The sequence below is a fragment of the Pleurodeles waltl genome, chromosome 11, assembly GCF_031143425.1.
Source record: "Pleurodeles waltl isolate 20211129_DDA chromosome 11, aPleWal1.hap1.20221129, whole genome shotgun sequence".
NCBI lineage: Eukaryota > Metazoa > Chordata > Amphibia > Caudata > Salamandridae > Pleurodeles > Pleurodeles waltl.
Genome location: NC_090450.1, coordinates 879,795,485 through 879,820,565, shown reverse-complemented (window position 1 = coordinate 879,820,565; position 25,081 = coordinate 879,795,485). Strand labels below are relative to the sequence as shown.

The window sequence follows — 25,081 nt, the reverse complement described above, 5'->3', positions numbered from 1 at the left end:
TGCATATAAATCATCTAGAATTATTAGCAGTTTTTCAAGCACTAAAAGCTTTCCAACCAATCATAACCCACAAATACATCCTTGTCAAAACAGACAACATGACAACGATGTATTATCTAAACAAACAAGGAGGAACACATTCAACGCAGTTAAGCTTATTAGCTCAAAACATATGGAAGTGGGCAATCCACCATCAAATTCGCCTCATAGCACAGTTTATTCCAGGGATCCAGAATCAACTGGCAGACAATCTCTCTCGAGATCACCAACAAGTCCACGAATGGGAAATCCACCCACAAATTCTGAACACCTACTTCACACTCTGGGGAACACCTCAGATAGACTTATTTGCAACAAAAGAGAACGCAAAATGCCAAAACTTCGCGTCCAGATACCCACACAAGCAATCCCAAGGCAATGCCCTATGGATGAACTGGTCAGGAATATTTGCTTACGCTTTTCCTCCTCTCCCTCTCCTCCCTTATCTAGTGAACAAATTGAGTCAAAACAAACTCAAACTCATTTTAATAGCACCAACGTGGGCAAGACAACCCTGGTACACAACACTGCTAGATCTTTCTGTAGTACCCCACATCAAACTGCCGAACAAACCAGATCTGTTAACGCAACACAACCAACAGATCAGACACCCAGATCCAGCATCGCTGAATCTAGCAATCTGGCTCCTGAAATCCTAGAATTCGGACACTTACAACTTAGCCAAGAGTGTATGGAGGTCATAAAGCAGGCCAGAAGGCCATCCACTAGACACTGCTACGCAAGTAAGTGGAAAAGATTTGTTTGTTACTGCCATCATAATCAGATACAACCACTAGACGCAACTCCAAAACATATAATAAATTACTTGCTCCATTTACAAAAAGCAAGGCTAGCCTTCTCTTCTATTAAAATACACCTTGCAGCAATATCTGCATACCTGCAGACTACCTATTCAACTTCCTTGTATAGGATTCCAGTCATCAAAGCATTCATAGAAGGTCTTAAAAGAATTATACCACCAAGAACACCACCTGTTCCTTCATGGAACCTAAACGTGGTCCTAACAAGACTCATGGGGCCACCTTTCGAACCCATGCACTCTTGCGGAATACAATTCCTAACCTGGAAAGTTGCCTTTCTCATCGCCATTACATCTCTGAGAAGAGTAAGTGAAATTCAAGCGTTCACAACACAGGAACCTTTTATACAAATACATAAAAATAAGGTCGTCCTACGACCTAATCCAAAATTTTTACCAAAAGTTATTTCACCGTTCCATCTAAATCAAACGGTAGAACTACCTGTTTTTTTCCCACAGCCAGATTCTGTGGCTGAAAGAGCACTACATACATTAGATGTCAAAAGAGCATTAATGTACTACATTGACAGAACAAAGAACATCAGAAAGACTAAACAGCTATTTATTGCATTCCAAAAACCTCATGCAGGTAACCCAATATCAAAACAAGGTATAGCCAGATGGATTGTTAAATGCATCCAAATCTGCTACCTTAAAGCAAAAAGACAACTGCCCATTACTCCCAGGGCACATTCAACCAGGAAAAAAGGTGCTTCAATGGCCTTTTTAGGAAACATCCCAATGCATGAAATATGTAAGGCAGCCACATGGTCTACGCCTCACACATTCACCAAACACTACTGTATAGATGTGCTATCCGCACAACAAGCCGCAGTAGGTCAAGCTGTATTAAGAACTCTATTTCAGACAACTTCTACTCCTACAGGCTAATCCACCGCTTATGGGGAAATAACTGCTTACTAGTCTATGCATACCATGTGTATCTACAGCGACAGATGCCATCGAACTGAAAATGTCACTTACCCAGTGTACATCTGTTCGTGGCATCAGTCGCTGAGATTCACATGGGCCCACCCACCTCCCCGGAAGCCTGTAGCAGTTCAGAAGTTACCTTCAATTTTGTACATTTGTATATATATTATTTAAACCTTTAATAGGTACATACTTACACACTTCATTGTGCGGGCACTATTACTATAGTACAACTCCTACCTCACCCTCTGCGGGGAAAACAATCGAAGATGGAGTCGACGCCCATGCGCAATGAGCACAGAAGGAGGAGCCACTCGGTCCAGTGACTCGAAAACACTTCTTCGAAGAAAAACAACTTGTAACACTCCGACCCAACACCAGATGGCTAGCTAATGCATACCATGTGAATCTCAGCGACTGATGCCACGAACAGATGTACACTGGGTAAGTGATATTTTCAATACACCTCGCAGCAATATCTGCTTACCTACAAACTACTCATTCATCGTCTCTATTTAGAATACCAGTTATTAAAGCATTCATGGAAGGGCTAAAAAGAATTATACCACCAACAACACCACCAGTTCCTTCATGGAACCTTAACATCGTCTTAACAAGACTCATGGGTCCACCTTTTGAACCCATGCATTCCTGTGAAATGCAATATTTAACGTGGAAAGTCGCATTTCTCATTGCAATCACATCCCTCAGAAGAGTAAGTGAAATACAGGCATTTACCATACAAGAACCATTTATTCAAATACACAAAAATAAAATAGTTCTAAGAACAAATCCAAAATTTCTACCAAAAGTAATCTCACCATTCCATTTAAATCAAACAGTAGAATTACCAGTGTTCTTCCCACAGCCAGATTCCGTGGCTGAAAGGGCACTACATACATTAGACATCAAAAGAGCACTAATGTACTACATTGACAGAACAAAGTTAATCAGGAAAACAAAACAACTGTTCATAGCTTTTCAAAAACCACACATAGGAAATCCAATCTCTAAACAAGGCATTGCTAGATGGATAGTCAGATGTATTCAAACATGCTATCTTAAAGCCAAAAGAGAATTGCCTATTACACCAAAAGCACACTCAACCAGAAAGAAAGGTGCTACAATGGCCTTTCTAGGAAACATTCCTATGAGCGAAATATGTAAGGCTGCAACCTGGTCTACGCCTCATACATTTACTAAACACTACTGTGTAGATGTACTAAATGCACAACAAGCTACAGTGGGCCAAGCTGTACTAAGAACATTATTCCAAACTACTTCAACTCCTACAGGCTAAACCACCGCTTTTAGGGGAGGTAACTGCTTTATAGTCTATGCTCAACATGTGTATCTGCAGCAACATATGCCATCAAACTGAAAATGTCACTTACCCAGTGTACATCTGTTCGTGGCATTAGTCGCTGCAGATTCACATGTGCCCTCCCGCCTCCCCGGGAAGCCTGTAGCCGTTTAGAAGTAAATCTTAAATCTTAAACATTTGTACATTTGTAAATAATTATTATAAACTTTTTATGTACATACGTATTTACTCCATTGCATGGGCACTATTTATAGCAAACAACTCCAGCCTCACCCTCTGCGGGGAAAACAATCTAAGATGGAGTCGACGCCCATGCGCAATGGAGCCGAAGAGGGAGGAGTCCTTCGGTCCCGTGACCAAAAAAGACTTCTTCGAAGAAAAACAACTTGTAATACTCCGAGCCCAACACCAGGCAGCGGACTGTGCTCAACATGTGAATCTGCAGCGACTAATGCCACGAACAGATGTATACTGGGTAAGTGACATTTTCATTATGTTCTGATAAGGTTCTTTTGAGGTTGTGTAGCTCAAAGGAGCCGTCACATATTTAGTTGCCTATATATAACTAAGACAACTGTCTTGTCTAACCAGTGTTTTTAATTTTATGCAAATTACTAGGCTGTTCCACAGATTTGAATTCTAATACTGCATTGTTGGTTACAAAGTGATACTTGAAAGTAGTGAGAATGTTGCGCTAACGCATACATTTTATTTGCATGCTACCACTCAATCTAATTGCTTTTATCCTAAGTGTGTTTTTGTTTTTCCTACAGGCTCTTTATAAGTTGTGGGGTTTTAGAGAAGTGTATCCAAAAGATGTTCTTACATACACAGAGCTGGTGTTAGACACAGAGGGTCAACTGGTACAACTGAACAGGCTTCCTGGAGGAAATGAGGTATTATTATAATTATACTTGGCAACTGTAGCATCAAATGTGCCAATTTTGAGGTAAGTTCAGAAATCATGCACAACTTATAGATGAAGGATTTAATTAAAAGTAAGGTGCTAGTTATGTGTGTTCTATTTGAAAATGTTTCTTGTGTTCTTGTGCAATTAGCACATATAAATATTTATGCTGTGTGCCGTTTGTGGCTGTGGTCCTGGAGCCACCAATATGATTACACTTCAATTTGAGAACCAATTTATTCTATTTGGGCATTCAGTTCTGCAGGGGGAGCAAAGTAGCACATTCATTGCTTAAGAGGCAGTAGAGCTTAGACTCATTTATTACACAATGACACAAAAAGTAGCACTCAGTTCATACCTATGGGAAGAGAAGTAGGATTTATGTTAACAGCCAAGTGAGAGAAACAGTTAAATTCTGATTCATACCTCTAACTGCAGATTATTCACCTTATGAATATTCTTCCAGGGGGTCAGACTGGATCCAGAAAACATTGTGCAGCTTCACACTGATGTTTTTCTGCTACGGAGGTGATGAAAGGGGCTGATATCAGCACCACCTGTGTGATCTGATATTGGTTCCTTTCTTTCCACACCTTCATACATTGATCAGAAGCCTACTTCTCTCATCTTTGACAAGTATTTTTCTCCAAAAATGTTATTTTCTAGAGTGCAAGGGGACTACGTGTCATCTCCCAAAATGAAAGGGTTTAAACCAAGTATTGACTGTCACAAACGGTTGTCTGTGGCAGATCCCCATGAGGTGTGTCTGTGGTGCAGGTCTCTTGACCGCTCTGCCCAAATGAACCTGAAGGCCATATAGGACAGCAAAACTATGTTGCCAGGCATCAGAAGGCTCTGTGCCATGACCATTCAAAATTGAAAGGAAGATCCTGTTATCATGGCAGATCCTGTCTGTCATTCTGGTAAGTCTAAGAAGAATCCAAAGAAGTTTAAGTGGAATCAGAACCTTCCTACCATTCTTAAACTCCAGACAGAAAGAAAGAGCATCAGAATGCCTCCTAGTCTTGCTCCTGAACTCCCGAATAGCCGATTCAGAGTTTAATCCCAATGCAACTTGTGTTTCCGATCCGATGGAGACGTTTCAGGGTATTGAGGCCTTTAGGGAGACCATGCGCCACACAGCTTTGGTGTCCACTTCGTTTCCATTGCCAGTGTCTGGTCTCATTGACGCTCATGTCACCCACACCAGAAGAAGGGGCAGTACATGGAGTGGTGTCTGACTTCAAGCAAGCTTCGAATTGACCTTGATTGAGGCTGCTCCCCAATTCTGTAACCAATCTATTCAAACTCTTGTCCTTTGCCCTTACCATGCAGTACCATTCATACCTTTCATCAGTTCTTTGAATCAGATTCTGATAAGTAAAATGAAGGGGACAAATTTGTACCTCAATATAACAAGGACAATTAATATGCTGAACTACAGGATGCCAGTGCCCTGGATGCTTCCCCAGACAATTGGTTAGTCTCTCCTCCGGCACTGTGGGGAGTGCCATATTTTCTGATGGTCATAAGGCTGGCTGCAGAGGTCCTTGAACTGCAGCTACCTACAGTGGAGGTCAAAACTAACTTCTTAGCTTCTTTAGCTTGGCCAGGCTCCTACTGAACATTTACTACTATTTATTGAGGCCCTAACAGCCACCCTCCTAAACACTTGGGCAAAGGCATGTTCTGGCATCCCAGTTAATAGACAATTATCCCGTCTTAGAGACCTGCTCCAAGCAATCCTGATTTTCTTTTACACAAAACTATACGTCTAAGAGCTTGGTGCTACAGGGGTCAACCGGCAATCTAGCCTGACTCATTTCCCATGGCAACTCTTAACCATGAGTGTAAGCACATGGAAACCTTTGACAAGTATATGTTTTCTTCATTTAGCCTTCCTTTGCGGTCACGTAATGCTCAGTGCCATCTGGCCCACTGCAGTCATGCCTTATGGGATGCATTTGGTCAAATTTTTCTGGCACTTCCATAGGACCCTCAGGCGTCTTTAGGCCAAGCCATACAGAACAGCCAAGATGTTGCAAAATTTGTTATAGGGTCTGGCCTGACACAAAAGATTGGGTCGCACAATGGGTACAAGTGTGGTGCTCTGATGCCACGCCTGGGTGAAGCCTACAGACTTCTCTGGGGATGTCCAGGTATCTTTAAGGGACACGCCATTTGATGGCTGTCAACATTTTGGTGAAAAAGCAGACTCAGCCTTGAAATGCTTAAGGAGAGTCATGCCACTGCACGTTCCTTGGTGCTGTCTGCCCCACTAAATCATTTCTGTGGTGTTTCTGGCCCTTTTAAGTGTTACACAAGGGGTGTTTAATACTCCTGTGCCAGATCCTGCTGCAGGCACAACAGTCTGATCAGCCCTTTCCTGGGTGAGGCTACAGCACCCAGAGACAATGTTCAGGGTTTCAGGGGCAATGTGAAGCTCAGTCCACAGCCGCTAGGTTGTTTTTTTTTATTTGCACCTGTAGGTGGCATGATAAGACATTGCCTTCAAAGGTGGCAAGACATACTGCGGATGCTTGGGTCATCCAATGTGCCAAGAGTGGCTATGCTCTTCAGTTCTTTTCTACTGTGCTGCGCTTCTCCTCCGCACCCCCATCAATGCAGCTGACAGAGGAACATTTCACTGTTTTGTTGCAGGTAGCGCAGGCTGTTTTGGCGAAAGGAACTATAGTGAGGGTTCTGGCCTCAAAGGTAGGAAATGGGTGTTATGTGTGTTACTGACTTACGCTGAAGAATGATGGGTGAATTTCTTCTATTTTTAGATCTCCACCATCTCAACGTCTTCCTACAGAAGGACAAATTAAGGATGTTTATGCTGCCACCAGTCTTGTCTGTCCTGAATCCCGCTGACTAAATGGTAGCTTTGGCCCTACAGGGCTTGTATATCCATATTCCATTTTCCTCCTTGCAGGCCCCTGGGTGTTATCTGGGGTTCAGAGTGAGCCAGGAGCCCATTGCCTCAAAGCAGAGCGCTCAAAACATTTGGGCTATGATCTAGATTTGGCATTCCCAGACTTTTTAGAACAATAAACATTTGTGACATCCTCCCCTTCCCTTTAATGAACATGAGAAGGGTATTTTTTTTATTTTTTTTATGTATCTAAAGCATCATGTGGTAGCTATTATTATTTAAAGACGGACCATTTTCCACTGAAATTTACTCTAAAAGAGTGTGTGGTCAAGGAGGAGACCTGCCAACATGTGTCTCCCCTGAGCTCCAACACCAGACTCCAAATTCCCCCATGATTAAGTTGTTACAATAGGCATTTCTATGTGGGATGAGACCCCTGATTGTCTTGTGAGGCTGATGGCCTGGCAGCGAGGTCCCCTGCCACGGTAGTGTAAAACACTGATTTCTTACTGACCCGGCTATTAAGGCAAGATGGTTGTCGCCATATCCCGAAGGTGTCAGTGGCCCCTGGGAGGATCTTGGCATCAGCAGCCAGCTACCCACACTTCTGTGCATGCAGAACCAGGTCGACAAGGGGCGAAGACCAGCTGTGGAGCCCGGGAGCTGAAGGGGCTTGGAGTGGTGCAGATGGTGTCCAATGTCTGTTGTTGGATCCCAAATGGCCAGTGGTGCAGGAGAACCACCAACAAGCCTTGGCACATGCAAGAGGAGCAAAAAAAAGAGTTGCAAGGCTGAAGAGGACCAGCAAGGCCCAGGGGACCCGACCCAGGGAGGGGAGTCCATGGTGACCCTCAGCAGTTGAGAGGGCAACCGAAGCAGTTGTAGCTACTACAGGCAACCCACTGGCAGCAGGCACAGCGAGTCGCAGTGAGGCCCAGTCAGTACATCTGGAGAGGAGTCCTACGTCGCTGGAGTAGCAGAGAGGACACTGCATTTGGCAGGATGAAGTGCAGGGGGCTGGGGCTTCACGAAGCCTGAAGATCCTTTGGAGCAGAAGCAAAGTGCCTTGGTAGCTGCAGGAGTCATGGTGCACAGGGTTACTGTCCTGCAAGGAGAAGCAAGGGCTTACCATCTCCAAAGTTGGACAGCTGGCAGAGAGGACCAAGGGGACCACTCCAGAACACCATCTGTGATGCAGGATCCACACAGGTGCACAGGAGAGCAAATCCACGTAGCTGGTCGTTGTTGAGGTTTGTGCCAACAGAAGTAGGGAGTGACTCCTTCACTCCGAGGGAGATTCCTTCTTGCTTCTTGGTGCAGGCTGAAGTCTTGTTGACATTAGAGGATGCACAGCCAGGAAAATGTTACAGTTGCTGGAAGGAGCAGGAGGAATGATGTTGCAAAGCGGAGTTGTCACCGAAGTTGCAGATTGTCGGCTCCTGAAGAGTCCAATTGCAGTTCTAGTGGCCAAAATATTAAGTAAACGTTGCTGAGGAGTCCTGATGGAATCTTGCACGTCTAATCTGGGGACCCACCCTCAAGGGAGTCCCTAAATAGCCCTAAAAGGGGTTTTGGTCACCTGTAAGGTGACCACCTATCAGGAAGGGTCTGTGACGTCACCTGCCTGACCTGGCCACTCAGATGCTCCCAGGGGCCTCTGCACATCTTGGTTTCAAGATGGGATAATTGAGTGAACACGTGGAGGAGCTCTGGGCACCACCTCTGGAGTGGTGATGGACAGGGGAGTGAGCACTCCCCTTTCCTTTGTCCAGTTTCGCACCAGAACAGGGACCGGGGGTCATTGGACTGGCGCAAACCTGTTTATGCAGGGAGGGCACCAAATGTGCCCTTCAAAGCATACCAGTGGCTTGGGCAGGCTACTCATCCCAAGCCATGTAACACCTCTTTCCAAGGGAGAGGGTGTTGCCTCTCTCTCCCTAAGGAAATCCTTTGTTCTGACTTCCTCTGCTTGAGCTGGTCAGGCAGCAGGAGGGCAGAAACCTGTCTGTGGGGTCAGAAAACTCCAGAAGACTGGTAGGAGCAATGCTGGGGGTCCTCTAAGGAGCCCCCACAGTGCATGGAATGTTACAACCAATACTGGCAACAGTGTTGAGGTATGATTCCGACATGTTTGATACCAAACATGCCCAGGTTCAGAGTTACCATTATGTAGCTGGACACAGGTAGTGACCAGTACATGGGTAAAATGGCTTCCCCGCACTTACAAAGTCCATTGTAATGGAACTGGAGTTCGTAGGGGCACCTCTGCTCATGGAGGGGTGCCCTCACACACAGAGACCTGCACCCTACCCTCTGGGCTAGGAGGGACCACCATAAGGGTGACTTAGTGACCTGGTGCAGTGACCTGTGGTGAAAGGGTGCATACACCTTTTCATGCAGGCTGCAATGAAGGCCTGCAGACACATTTTTCTTGGGCTCCCATCGGTGGCACAATACATGCTGCAGCCCATGGGGAGCCCCTGGTGCCCCAATGCCCTGGGTACCTAAGTACCATATACTAGAGACTTATAAGGGGCACTAGTATGCCAGTTGTGGGGTGTGCAAAGCCCTAGGCTACCAGTTTTAGAGGGAGAGAGCACAATCACTGGGGTCCTGGTTAGCAGGATCCCAGTGAAAACAGTCTAAGCATACAGATTTCTATAGTTGCCACCAGGACCACCAAATCAAGAGATAGTCGTGCCAAGCCTGCCTTTTCTGCTGACTGTTCATGTCCTGCCCCAGTTATCTCAGCTAGGTGGTCAGCAGTTAACACTCATCTGCTCTTCCTCTGCCCAGAGGAAGTCTATTGTCCTCTGAACTAGAGTTGTTAACTTGCCCAGCCAAGGATGTGCTTTCCAGCTCTTGAGGGGATGAGTGGGAAAACTGGTTTTAGGCTAAACAGCACACAAGAAAACAAACAGCCTACCCCAATCTTAATTTCATTGATTGGTGCCGGGGGATGCACTATGTTTCATCAAATATTTAACACCCACTAACTGAGAAAAATACTTAGAAGGTTCACATTAACTTTGTACCTCAGTTAACCCCTTGGCTGCTAAGCCTTTTCTCTCCCAGAATGTTAAGCCCTTTTTGATATTTGGTATAGTTTGTGCTTAGGCATCAGTAATTTTTTCTACATTAGATATCCATACCAAATTTGCAACCTTTTTTTTCCAACATCCTGGGGATTTTAAAGGTACCCATGGTTTGTGGATTCTGCTGGAGAGGGCCTGGGAAAATAGCCAAAATATAGCTAAATTCTGAGTTTTTGAAGAAAAACAGGAAAAAGATATCTACAAAAATTGTTTTTTTCCCAATAAATGGCATCAACGAAAGGTTTGCTGTACTAAAGTCACCATTTTCCCAGCTTTCAGGACCATGCAGAGTTGAATCATAAAAACTATTTTTTTTTACCACAGTTTTGGCATTTTTCAAAGTGGTAGCCCATTTTTCCTAATTTTTGTACTTTTCACCTACTTTCAGTTTGTGGTGGAATCCAGTGTGAAATCCATGGGTGATCCTTGTGAGCCATAGATTTCTGAGATGTAGACAAAAGTCCTCCACATTCAACAAGGGGTCATTTGTTTAGGTGCCTCAAGGTTCCCCCCCCAAAAAACGTAAGCGTCCTGCAATATTTTTGTATTTCAACAGTTATTTCCACATCCCCATCCTGCCTGCCCACAGACATTACCTACGATTTGTGGTAGGTCACGAGCACTCAGTTTACCGCGTTCCCCTTCAGCCTTACCAGCACCCCTCGGGTGTTCACTAAAGTGATGGCGGTGGTTGCAGCTCATCTGCGCAGGTTAGGGGTTTCAGTATTCCCCTATCTCGAAGACTGGCTTTTGAAGGCGGACTAGCCCCAGAAAGTCGTCTCCTACTTTCAGACTACAGCAAGCCTCCTGCACACTCTTGCGTTCACTATAAATGTGCCAAAGTTGCACCTGACTCCCTCTCAGACGCTCCCTTTCATCGGAGCTGTTCTGGACACAGTGCAGTTTTGGGCTTATCCTTCCGAAAAGAGAGTCCAAGATATTCAGGCTATGATTCCGATCTTTTAGCCTCTGTCTTGGGTTTCGGTGATACTGACTCTGAGGCTTCTGGGCCTCATGGCCTCCTGCATCCTGCTAGTGACAAATGCCAGAGGGCATATGCAGGCCTTGTAGTGGGATTTGAAGTTCCAGTGGGCGCAGCATCAGGGGGAATCTCTCCGACATGGTCCAGATCTCAGAGAGGACTGTGAAAGACCTGCAGTGGTGGCTTTTGAATCCGCATTGGGTACATGGCAGATCTCTCTCCCTTCTCCAACCAGATCTATCTATAGCGACAGATGCGTCGCTCTTGGGTTGGGGCGGCCACATGGAGAGGCGGAGATCAGAGGCCTCTGGTCTCCGGTGGAGTCTGGGCTCCATATCCATGTTCCGGAGCTCTGGGCAAAAAGCGTTTAAAGCATTTCTTCCCTCTCTCAAAGAGAAAGTAGTGCAGGTGTTTACTGATGTAGGAAAATGCCACTGTTGGCATGGTTACCCCGTAACCTTTTGCCTTTTGTTGATGCCAGCTTTGATTGAAAGTGTACTGGGACCCTGCTAACCAGGCCCCAGCACCAGTGTTCTTTCCCTAAAACTGTACCTTTGTCTCCACAATTGGCACAGCCCTGGCACACAGATAAGTCCCTTGTACATGTTACCCTTGGTATCAAAGGCCCTGTCACCAGGGAAGGTCTCTAAGGGCTGCAGCTTGTATTATGCCACCCTGGTGACCCCTTACTCAGCACATGAACACTGCCTCGCAGCTTGTGTATGCTGGTGGGGAGAAAAAGACTAAGTCAACATGGCACTCCCCTCAGATTGACATGCCCACAACCCACTGCCTGTGGCATAGGTAAGTCACCCCTCTAGCAGGCCTTACAGCCCTAAGGCAGGGTGCACTATACCACAAGTGAGGGTATTGCTGCATGAGCACTATGTCCCTACAGTGTCTAAGCCAATTCTTAGACATTGTAAGTGCAGGTTAGCCATAAAGAGTATATGGTCTGGGAGTTTGTCAAACACGAACTCCACAGTTCCATAATGGCTTTACTGAATACTGGGAAGTTTGGTATCAAATTTCTCACCCAATAAACCCACACTGATGCCATTGTGGGATTTATTGAGAAATGCACACAGAGGGGATCTTAGAGATGCCCCCTGCCTGCCAGCCCAACTGCTAGGGCTAGGCTGACCGGTCTCTTCCAGCCTGCCACTGCCAGACAAGCTTCTGGCCACCTGGGGTGAGTGCCTTTGTGCACTCTGTGACCAAGAACAAAGCCTGCACTGGGTGGAGGTGCTTCACACCTCCCCCTGCAGGAACTGTAACCTAGCGGTGAGCCTCAAAGGCTCCGGCTGCGTGTTACAATGCCCCAGGGCACTCCAGCTAGTGGAGATGCCCGCCCCCGGACACAGCCCCCACTTTTGGCAGTAAGTCTGGGGAGATAATGAGAAAAACAAGGAGGAGTCACCCCCTCAGCCAGGTCCACCCCTAAGGTGACCAGAGCTGAAGTGACCCCCCTCCTTAGAAAATTCTCTATCTTGTTTTGGATTTAGCCCAATAGGAAAATGGATGTGTCCCCAACCCAAAGGGAAGGAGGCACAAGGAGTGTGTTTCCACCCTCAGGGACAGTAGACATTGGCTACTACCCTCCAGCCCTAACACCCCTAAATGTAGTATTTAGGGGCGACCCTAAACCCAGGAAATCCGATTCCTGATGACCTACAAAGAAGGACTTCTTAGCTGAAAAGCCCTGCAGAGAAGGAGGAAGACAACTGTTTTGTCCCCAGCCCTACTGGCCTGTCTCCAACTTAAGAGAACCTGCACCAGTGACTCATCCTGCAGGACCAGCGACCTCTGCAGACTCAGAGGACTGTCCTGCACCTAAGAAGGACCAAGAACTCCGGTGGACAGCGGACCTGTCCCTCCAAGGAAGGAGAAACCATCTTTAAAGGGACTCAGACCTCACTCCAGAAGCGTGAGTCCCCACCACTCTGCACCTGATGCCCCTGGCCCATGTCCAGAGAAACCAACGACCCAGTGAGGATCCCCAGACGACTCTGACAACGTGTCCACCCTGGGCTAACCTCTCTGCACCCTCACGACGACCCCTGCAGAGGGACTCCTGAGGACCTCCCTGACCGCGACTGCCCGGGACGAAGAAATCTGACGCCTGGAAGAAGCACTGCACCTGTAGCCCCAGGTCCGTGAAGAACCAATCACCGGTACAGCAGTGCCTAGCAGGCAGCCCTCACCGTTGCCCAGTCGGTGGCTTCCCGAGAAGCTCCCCTGTGCCCTGCCTGCAGCGTCTGAGTGACCCCCGGGTCCCTCGATTGAAACCTATTGCAAACCCGACACCCTGTTTACCCACTGCACCGGGCTGCCCCTGTGCCGCCGAGGGTGTGTTTTGTGTGCCTACTTGGGACCCCCCGTCACCCCCACCCCCCCCCCCAGGGCTCTACTAAACCCCCCCATGTTATTTGGGCTTCTCTTTGACCTCTGCACCTGACCGGCCCTGTGTTGCTGGTGCTGGGTGTTTGGGGTTGACTTGAACCCCCAACCGTGTGCTACCTATGCCCCGGAGACTTAACTTGGAAGTGCTTTACTTACCACATTACCTAACTACTTACCTCCCCCAGGTACTGTTGAATTTTTCAGTGTCCACTTTTAAAATAGCTTATTGCCATTTTATGGAAAACTGTGTACATTATTGTTTTGGTTCAAAGTCATAACTATACCTATGCAAAGGTACCTTTCATTTAATGTACTTACCTGCAATTTGAATCTTGTGGTTCTAATATAAATTAAGAAAGGATTATTTTTCTATATAAAAACGTTTTGGCCTTGAGTTACGTCATTGAGTGTGTGTTCTCATTTATTGCTTGTGTTTACAACAAATGCTTAACACTACTCTCTGATAAGCATAGCTGCTCGACCACATTACCACAAATAGAGCATTAGTATTATCTATTATTGCCTCTGCCAAGCCTCTTGGGGAACCCCTGGACTCTGTGCACACTATATCTCATTTTGATATAGTGTATACAGAGCCATCTTCCTACAGCGGACAATACTACCGCCCTGTGGTACTGCAACAAGCAGGGCGCAGTAGGGTCCTGGACCCTTTGTCAAGAGGCACTACGTCTCTGGACATGGTCGGAACATCAGGGCATTACCCTTGTGGTTCAACATCTGGCAGGTTCTCTCAGCGCCAGAGCGAACTAACTCAGCCGTCTATGCACAGCCGATCACGAATGGCGTCTCCATCCGGAGGTGGCACAAGGTCTCTTTCAGCAGTGGGGAGAGCCTTGGTTAGATCTGTTTGCCTCCGCAGAGAACGGGCAATGTCAGCTGTCTTGCAAGTTCAAGTTTCCAAGGGGGCACTTGCTCAGGGATGCTTTTCGTCTCTAGTGGAACTCCAGCCTCCTTTCCACCATTCCGCCTATACCACTTCTGCCCAGAGTTCTCAAGCAGATCAGGAACAACCGGCTTCATGCGTGGAGATTGAGCGGCACCAGTTGACGTGTTTTGATCTCCCACCCCAAGTCTGTGATATTATCTTGGCAGCCAGGCGTCCCCTCCACCAAATCGGTATATGCCTGTCGTTGGCATAAATTTGTGGCATGGCACACCGACATGTCTGTTGACCCCTTTCTGCCCCTCTTTCTGAGGTCCTCTTGTTTATACTTTATTTGGCCCTGCAGGGCTTTGCTTTGGGCATCTTCAAAGATTAGTTGTTTGCCATCTCTGCATTTCTAAAATTACCTGGCCCCACCCTCTTTAAGTATCCTATTCTAATTAGGTTCATTAAGGGACTTACTCACATTTTTCTTCCAACCCCATTCATCATGCTCCAGTGGGATTTGAATTTGGTTCTGACATTCCTAATGTGTGCTCCTTTCAGCCTTGTCACAATTGTCCTCTCATGCTTCTAACTTTAAAAGCAGCCTTCCTTGTGGTCATTACATCTGCCTTCAGGATAAGTGAGCTGCAGGCATTGTCATCTCAGCCACCCTACCTTTCCATCTATACTGACGAAGTGGTGCTTCACTCACAGGCCTCCTTACTTCCAAAAGTCGTTGCGCCCTTCCATGTAGGCCAATCCATCACCTTGCCTACTTTTTACACCCCCCCCCCACATCCTTGTAAGGAAGATGAGACTCCACTGCCTGGACCCAAAAAGAGCTTTGGCGTTTTACTTTGATCGCACCAAAGAGTTCTGGGTGGATGATCAACACTTTGTTGGATATGTGGCTGCAGTGAAAGGTTGGGCAATACAGAAGAGAACCATCTCCAGATGGGTCATTCTCTGCATTAAAATGGTCTACGCATTGGCTAAAAAGCAACCCCAGAGAGTTTGCGCTCATTATACCAGAGCAGCTACAGCAACCACTTTGTTAGTATGTGGAGTTCCAGACCTGGAGATCTGTCAGGTGGCAACGTGGGCATCTTTGCTCACGTTTACCAAACACTACAGCTTGGATAGTCAGGTAGTAGATGTTCAGTGCTACAGGACTTCCTAGTATGATCGTGGTTCACAGATCCTCCTATGGAGATGGTATTGCTTGGGTATCTATTCCACAGTAAGAAATCTGCAACTAAAAGTCGCTATCAGATGAACAAGTTATTTGCCTTCAGTATCCCCTTATCTGGTAGAGACACATTCTATTGGCAGACTCCTTAACAACCCTCCCATCATCCCCGCTCTGGGAACTTACTTCTAGAGACAGTGACTTCCCTTTCAGGGCCCTAGTTTTGACGTACCAGTGGTCAGTGTTCTTTATGGCTCCGCCCTTTTGGCATGGAAGATTGTGAAAAGCAACTGATGTCAGCGAGCTGGGATGGTGCCTATATAGGTCCCACGATGTCATATCTGACGCACACAACACTGATAATGGACGCGAGCCGACTGAAGCCACCTGACGGCGCTCAGGAGTACTACTCATGAAAAATCTCTGGTTCCAATCTGATGCTTAGGGAAAATTCTAACGTAAGGAATCTGCAACTAGACTGTGTCGCTACCAAATGAGGTGTAATCAGAGGTAAGTAACTTGTTCTTCTATGCCACTTACGAGTCCCTCTTGGCCCCTAGGCTGCTCACACTCTACAGTTCAGCCTTATGGGCCGGCACTCTCCCTGCAATCGCCCAAGAGGCATTGATCCTTTCCATCTTGAAGCCTTAGAGAGAACCTACTGCAATACAATTATGCAGGCTGTGCTTTCATCTTAAATACCGATTATAAAATGTTAAGTATGTTCCTTGCAGATAGACTGCTCCCAGACCTGATTGACGTGGATCAGAATGGGTTTGTCCCTCTGAAATACATCCTTGAATTTTGAATGATTATACCAGGTTATGGAGCAGTTTAGTAATGTGGCTCCACTCATCCTTTATAACTATAGATATATCAATATAGAGCAGGCCTTTGATACCATACACAGGGAGTATATATATGTCGCCCTGAATCAGTATGGCCTGTGCCTGGTTCTGATCAGCTGGATCAAACTAATTTATTCTGCACCTACGGCAAGTGCGAAAACTGGAAAACACATCTCAGAGGCATATAAAATTGGCCAGGGAACCAGACAGGATTTTCAGTTATCCCCTGTCCCTTTCAAGCTAGCACTTGTGCCCTTGGCAGCAAACCGGAGGGACCTGGTAGAAGAACTGGGTATCTGTATAAATGAGAAGATATATATTGTCTTCCTGTATGCAGATGATTTGCATCTATATATAGGAGATAGCAGTAGTAGCCTTACCAAGGTCAACTAATTTTTCACCCACTTTCATGAGCTTTCAGGCCTATGAGTCAATCAGTTTAGATTGTGTGGCTTTCCACTTTGCCACTCCAAATGCCCGCCGTCACTTGTACCATGTGAGCAAATGCTCAGGTAGGGACCACTCTCTTTAAATACCTACTGATTCATATCGATCACAAAGAACGTGATGTCTTGGAATGTAACTTACACCATGCTATAGGTTTGTTGCTCTCCCAAGTAGTGTTCTGGACCAAACTGCTATTATCAGTGGCCAGTCGCACTGTGATGTCTAAAATGATGATGCTCCTGCAACTCCTGTATTTTGCTAACCTCCCATTTGTCTTAACAGTAAGACCATTCAGGGAACTGAACACACTACTAGGCCAATTTATATGGGCTGCTGGAAGATATATGATTGTGAAACTTGGCAAACTGAGATTGCCTACCGATAAGGGAGGCCTGTGGCTACCAAACTTTTGAAAATATTACTTTGCTGCACAATTACAGTTGATAGCGTACAGGCTGACTGACAGACACTGAGAAGAGTTATCCCTCTCCCAACAGCCGATCGCAGAGGGTGGAGTATATAAGCTATTCTTCCCAGGCCCACAACGCCATCCCCCACTACCTTTATTGCTCTCCACATCCCTGAATTGCTGAAAAATTAGCATTAGCGTGTAAGCGAACTGTGGTTCCTTATGCTCTATCGTTCCTAATACATGCAGTATGGGCAGATGTGGCTTCGCTGACACGCCACGAGCGCTGGCTGTGGGAAGCCCATGGTTTTGACACCATAGGCAACCTCTTCTCAAAGGACTCACTGATTCCCTTAACCACATTAGTGGACCAATGAAACTTTCTTGGCGTACAATTCTTACTTTGATAGATTAAGTACAGGATTACAGCTTAACTCGTGGGCAGAACCACCAAGCCTTCCACATATGCCCTGGGGCATACCTCATATACAATCCGGTCGCCACATGATTACATGTCTCTACAAAAGCTCTGCTAGAGCACACGGGCGAGTTTAAAATCCCTACGAGGCAAGTGAGGCACTATATTGGGCCCCAGTTTGCATGCTAAATAATGGCAAAAAGCCTTAAGGTTCTCATGCAGGGTCTCACACAAGGCCCAATTTAAGTGTATTCAATTTAATATTCTCCACAGGGCCTATCTCATGCCACATGCAAATAGCCATATCTTTCCCAGTACATGAGCGCAGTGTCCTAGGTTGCATGACGTCTTAATTCAGAACTCCAGCACATGCTACGGCCTGGAGATTCAAAACTATTTAACCACAGTAGTGATGGAGATCACAAGTGTAACAGGCTGTGAAAATTCCATTCAGCTGAAAGTTGGTAACTGGGCATTAACCCTAAAATGAAAACTGCCAAGGTGGGTTTGGAATTTGTATATCTGACACTGCTTGTAGCAAAAAGGGCACTTACCATGATGTGGAAATCACCCAAGCCCACCTACATTGGACCTAAGGAGGTGAGACATGGCACATTGGGCAAAGTTAGATTACACGGTCCTTCGGCGAGGATGATGCAGAGCATGGCACAATAGTGCCATCTCCAACAGCTCGGAGGACATGACAATGGCACTGGGAGAAGTGGACATGTACAACACTAGATGTTCATAGACAGGATATGTCTTCCTTGGGAAGTAGAGACAAACCAGAGTGCCACACATCCTGATGCACCAACACGCCACTCGACACAGGGAAACTTAATAATGCTGTGATCTCACATGGAATCGGAGCAGGACTGCCGGTCTCGAACAGTGAGACCCAGAACCTCTTAATGTACTGATCCCAATTTCACCCCTGCAAATATCACTTTCTTTATGCCTTGACAAATCGACCCACTATATCAAGGGACAACCTACTCACCCAAAAGAGCAAATGCTTGCGGCCGAAGATTAGAAATACATTTGAATTCTCTCATCGAGCGGATGTAAGGGAAAGGAGGTTGTTGATTACGAATTGTTTGCCTTACTTGAGCTATGATTTTTCCTTTTTCTGGTCTTTGCTCTTTGTGCCTTTTTAAATTGCCTTAGTGCCTGTCCTTTTTGTGCCTGTGTAGGAAGCTGGCTCTCTATATAGTGCACTCAAATTAAGTACACTGGGCAGAGAGTCCAGTGGATCCCCAATTGGTAGTGCAGAGGTACCACATACTAGGGACACGCAGTGGTAGCTAAAGAGTTTGCCAATTATACAAAACAACTGTGCAGTTTTGGGGAAAGCGAATTGGCACTGGGGACCGGGTTAGCAGGGACCCTATGAACTAACCGTCAGAATCACACCAGAAGCCAGGCAGAAGGTGGGGGGTGGTGGCCATGTCAAAAGAGGCACTTTCCTATAGCCAGGCAGCAGCGTGGGCGTCACTCCACACATTTGGCAAACACTGCTGCCTGGACAGTCAGGTCCACAAGGTCGGGCATTTTGCTTGTTCAGTCCTGCAGGACTTTCTAGTATGAAAAGATTTGTCTGCAGTGCAAATCCAGGAGACTATAGCTTGGGTATCTAATCAAAGGTAAGGAATCTGCAGCTTGAATTCTGTATAAGATGAACAAGTTACTTACCTTTGGTAACGCATTATCTAGTAGAGACTCTATCTAGCTGAAGATTCTTTACATCCACCCATGCCTCCCTGCTTTGTGGACTTGTTTACTAGGGTTCAGGTGATCCCTTTTTCAGGGTCTTAGTTTGGACACACATATGCACCAGTTCTTGTCATGGCTCTGCGCTTATGATGTGGAAAGTTGTGATTAAAGTAACTGACGCCTGTGTGCCTGGGTGGCCCCTATATAGGTGACCACGATGTCCCATCTTGCGGCAATGATGACACACAGAGCTGAATGGAGCCACCTGACGGCACACCCGAAAGGTATTGCTCAGCAGAAGTTTCCAGATCCAGCCTGATGCCTGGGGAAAATCATAGATAAGGAATCCGCTACCAGATATTTCATTACTGAAGGTAAGTAACTTGTTCTTTAATGCAGTCATCTTTGCCTACTTTTGCGCACTTTGCATGTTACAAAAAGTCTTCAAATGGCTTCCCCTGAACACTAGACATGCAATCACTCAGGCCCTAATCACCAGCCGAATAGACTACAGCAGCACACTCTACGCTGTGATCACCACACACCTTCTGCAGAGACTCCAGACCATACAGAACACCCCTCACCTCAGAAAACTCCACTGGCTCCCCATACAGGAGAGATGCCAATTAAAATTGATGATCCATTCCTACAAAGCACTGCAAAACTAAGGACCAGCCTACAACGACCATCACCTAAACTTCCACCACCATACCAGACAACTACGCACTGCCTACCTCTCCCTATCACTCGTCCGCATACACCGAAGCAACAGTGAAAGACGTTCCTTCTCCTTCCTCATGGCAAAATCCTGGAACGACCTCCCTCTGCCGCTAAGGGCCTCCACCTCTATTGGAATTCCAGAGAGCACTCGAGACTTAGCTGTTTGACTGAGTCATCTGAATCATCATGACCCTCAAGCGGCTTGATACCCTTTCAGGTGATTTGTTGCACTATATATATCCACTTGGTTGATTTATTGATCGGTTATTTATTTTTATTTTTTCTTCAGTTGATGTACGATGGACTTCAATCCATGTGCTATTCATTGTGCATCTTCTATGTACTAGTACGCTACACTGTACACTGTTAATGATCGGCTGACATATCATACTAAACAATGTTAAAAATTTGTAAAGTTTAATAAAAACATTATTTGAAAAAAAATATATATTCCATCTTTGAGAAGGCTTTAACAGTTTTCACCACCCTCTTCAGACCTAGCAGTCCCACCCTGCCTTCCAGTGTTTTTGCCTTTCCAGTTGATGCCGGTCAGCACCACACCATGGATCACGCTACCCCCGCCTCCTGATACGGCCCTACTGATGCCAAGCCCCAGATCCATTCCTACAATGAAGGCCCCGAGATTGCTAGAAGAGGAGGCTTATAGAGCATGCTTCAATTAAATATTTGGGGCAGACTCTGACCCTGTGGAGTACATTCCCTGTGATGATCCAGCCCAGGATCCTCTTATGTTTCAGGGGCTGTTTTTAACAAGGGAGTTTGGATACTTCCCCTGAGCTGGCTGTGGAACTTCTAAATTGACCACCAGCTCTGTAGGTTAGTGTCACTGCATAAGGACATGTTAAAAGCCTCAGAGGTTTTGGACTTGTAGCCACCATCATCTGAGACCGACTAATGTCTTCACTGAGGTCCTCTTGCCCTCTTCGGCCTCCTCTGAACCTCTTCTCCCCTTTAATGAGGCTCTGCTAGATTCCATTTTAGCAGCATAGGAGAAGCCCTCCTTGTAGGAAAATGGCTCCCTGTTGCAGTTACCCCCCATTTTTTGCCTGACATTGATGGTGACTTGACTGAGAAGTGTGCTGGGACCCTGCTAACCAGGCCCCAGCACCAGTGTTCTTTCACTAAAAATGTACCATTGTTTCCCCAATGGGCACACCCCTGTCACACACAGATAAGTCCCTTGTAAAAGGTACCAGTGGTACCAAGGGCCCTGTAACCAGGGAAGGTCCCTACGAGCTGCAGCATGTGTTGTGCCACCCTAAGGAACCCCTCACCTAACACATGCACACTGCCATTGCAGATAGTGTCTGTTGGTGGGGAGAAAAAGGCAAAATACTGCCTGTGGCATAGGTAAGTCACCCCTCTAGCAGGCCTTACAGCCCTAAGGCAGGGTGCACTATACCACAGGTGAGGACATAGCTGCATGAGCAATATGCCCCTACAGTGTCTAAGTCCATTCTTAGACATTGTAAGTACATTGTGGCCAAATTAAGTATATGGTCTGGTAGTTTGTCAAAACAAACTCCACAGCTCAATGATGGCTACTCTGAATACTGGGAAGTTTGGTATCAAACTTCTCAGAATAATAAACCCACTGATGCCAGTGCTGGACTTATAAAACAAAATGCACACAGAGGGCATCTTAGAGATGTCCCCTGTATTTTACTCAATCCTTCAGTGCAGGACTGACTGGTCTGTGCCAGCCTGCTACTGAGACGAGTTTCTGACCCCCTAGGGTGAGAGCCTTTGTGCTCTCTGAGGCCAGAAACAAAGCCTGCACTGGGTGGAGGGCCTTCACACCTCCCCCTGCAGGATTTGTGTAACACCTAGCAGTGAGCTTCAAAGGCTCAGGCTTCGTGTTATAATGCTCCAGGGCACTCCAGCTAGTGGCGATGCCCGCCCCCTGGACACAGCCCCTACTTTTGGTGGCAAGTCCAGAAGAGATAATGAGAAAAACAAGGAGGAGTCTCCTACCAGTCAGGACAGCCCCAAGGTGCCCTGAGCTGAGGTGACCCCTGCCTTCAGAAATCCTCCATCTTGGTTTCGGAGGATTCCCCCAATAGGAATAGGGTTGTGCCCCCTCCCCACAGGGAGGAGGAACAAAGAGGGTGTAGCCACCCTCCAGGACAGTAGCCATTGGCTACTGCCCCCCAGACCTAAACCCACCCCTAAATTGAATATTTACCGACCCTGAACCCAGGAAGTCATATTCCTGCAACCTGAAGAAAGAAGTACTGCTGACCTGAAAGCCCCGCAGAGATGATGGAGACGACAACTGACTTGGCCCCATCCCTACCGGCCTACCTCCTGACTCAAAGAACCTGCATAGCGACGCATCCAACAGGGACCAGCGACCTCTAAAGACTCAGAAGACTGCCCTGAACCCAAAGGACCAAGAAACTCCTGAGAACACTGCACTGTTCAAAAACAGCAACAGCTTTGCAACTTTTTTGCAACTTCCAAAGAACACTCTCTTCCTGCCGGAAGCTTGAGACTTCTCACTCTGCACCCGACGCCCCTGGCTGGAGCTCCAGAGAACTAACACCGCAGAGAGGACTCGCAGGCGACTACGACGATGTGGGTAACCGGAGTCAACCTCCCCCCCCCCCACACTTCCACGGTGATGCCTGCAGAGAGGATCCAGAGGCTCCCCCTGACCGTGACTGCCTGGTAACAAGGAACCCAATGCCTGGACCAAGCACTGCACCCGCAGCCCCCAGGACGAGAGGAACCAACTTCCAGTGCAGGAGTGACCAGCAGGCGTCCCTCTTCCTAGCCCAGTCAGTGGCTGGCCCGAGATGCCCCCCTGTGCCCTGCCTGCATCGCCTAAGTGAAGCCCGGGTCCCTCCATTGCTTTCAATAGCAAACCCACGCCTACTTTGCACACTGCACCCGGCTGCCCCTGTGTCGCTGAGGGTGTGTTTTGTGTGCCTGTTTGTGTCTCTTCCCCCCCCCCAGTGCTCTACAAAATCCCCCTGGTCTGCTACCCGAGGACGCAGGTACTTACCTGCTAGCAGACTAGAACCAGAGCACCCCTGTTCTTCATAGGCACCTATGTGTTTTGGGCCCTCCTTTGACCTCTGCATCTGACCGGCCCTGTGTTGCTGGTGCAGTGACCTTGGGGTTTCCTTGAACCCCCAACGGTGGGCTGCCTATGCCCAGGAGTCTGACTGTGTAAGCACTTTACTTGAGAAACCTAACCAAACTTACCTCCCCCAAGAACTGTTGATTTTTGCACTGCGTCCACTTTTAAAATAGCTTATTGCCATTTTAACTAAAACTGTGTGTACTACTGCTTTGAATCAAAGTTCTATACTTACCTGTGTGAAGTACCTTGCATTTTATGTACGTACCTCAAATCTTGTATCTTGTGGTTCTAAAATAAATTAAGAAACTATGGGGGTGATTCTGACCGCGGCGGTCGGCGGTCGCCGCCCGCCAAGCGGTTCCCGCCGAAAGACCGCTCCGAGGTCAAAAGACCGCAGCGGTCATTCTTGCTTTCCCACTGGGCCGGCGGGCGACCGCCGAAAGTCCGCCCGCCAGCCCAGCGGGAAACACCCTTCCCACGAGGAAGCCGGCGGAGTGGGAAGGTGCGACGGGTGCAGTTGCACCCGTCGCGAATTTCAGTGTCTGCAAAGCAGACACTGAAATTCTTTGTGGGGCCCTCTTACGGGGGCCCCTGCAGTGCCCATGCCATTGGCATGGGCACTGCAGGGGCCCCCAGGGTCCCCACGACACTCCTTACCGCCATCCTGTTCCTGGCGGGCGAACCGCCAGGAACAGGATGGCGGTATGGGGTGTCAGAATCCCCATGGCGGCGCAGCAAGCTGCGCCGCCATGGCGGATTCCCATGGGCAGCGGAAAGTCGGCGGTACACCGCCGGCTTTCCGCTTCTGGCCGCGGCTGTACCGCCGTGGTCAGAATGCCCGGCGGAGCACCGCCAGCCTGTTGGCGGGGCCAACGCCAACCTCCGCCATGGCGGTAATTACCGCCAGGGTCAGAATGACCCCCTATATTTTTCTATATAAAAACTATTGGCCTGGAGTTAAGTCTTTGAGTGTGTGTTGCTCATTTATTGCCTGTGTGTACAACAAATGCTTAACACTACCCTCTGATAAGCCTACTGCTCGACCACACTACCAAATCATAGAGCATTAGAATTATGAAATTGTGCCACTATCAACCTCTAAGGGGAACCCTTGGACTTTGTGCACACTATTTCTCACTTTGAGATAGTATATACAGAGCCAACTTCCTACACTCCTGCACTGTCTTTAGTCTCCTATCCCACCATTATCACTCGGCCTCTGGTGAGCAGGCCTTCCTCTCCACACACTCTTCACTGAAGAGCCTCATCATCCAATCTCCCTGTCCTGGCCTCAGTCCGGTGGTGCTTTTCCTACAGCTCCCTCTGAGAGGGAATCGAAGGAATGAGGAAGCTGGTGGGCAAGAAAGCCTTTTCCTCAGGGAGTATGGCCTGGCTTCTTGCCCTCTACCACCATGCCTTATGGTACATGGCCAAAATTATTCTACCACATGTCCCCACCGACATGAAGGGTTATTTCTAGGAGCTTATCACAGATGGTCAGAATACTTATCTACACACCATCAAGTCTGTGCTGGACACTGTGGACTCTGTCGTCCGAGTCATGGGTACCTCCATTAGAGTGTGACATCATGCTTGGCACAAACCGTCCACCTTCTCATCAGATATCCAGCCAATCTCATGGACCTCCCTTTTGACTTGTTAGGCCTGTTTGGAGAGAAGGCTTACTGAGCTTTGAAGAGGTTCAAAGCTTGCACAACCACATACAGATCCCTAGACCTTCAGCTCCTGCCACCAACCAAAGACTGCTGGTCTTTTGACTGCTTTTGTGGCTTTGGAGGAGGTTCTTCCTTTTGGCCTCAGCATTATCAACCAGTGCTTCAGCAGCACCCTATCCCCCCACCCCCTCTTCCTCATCTATCAATACAGAGGCTGCAGTAGAGGAAAGGACCTCAGAGCCACCTTGCCACCTTTCTCTTCTTCCTACTTCACAGCACGAGGAA

The 25,081-nt window shown here is 47.3% G+C and overlaps 1 protein-coding gene across 7 annotated transcripts in view; it reads left to right on the top strand.

Annotated features, from left to right (window-relative positions):
• ACACB (acetyl-CoA carboxylase beta) overlaps window positions 1–25,081 on the top strand; it is a 1,528,264-nt gene that overhangs the window by 1,022,458 nt on the left and 480,725 nt on the right. For all 7 annotated transcript variants that reach the window (XM_069214760.1, XM_069214756.1, XM_069214757.1 and 4 more), the window contains one exon: window positions 3,890–4,012. In XM_069214760.1, coding sequence (XP_069070861.1) covers window positions 3,890–4,012 — 123 coding nt within the window. The remainder of the gene's footprint in view (window positions 1–3,889; window positions 4,013–25,081) is intronic.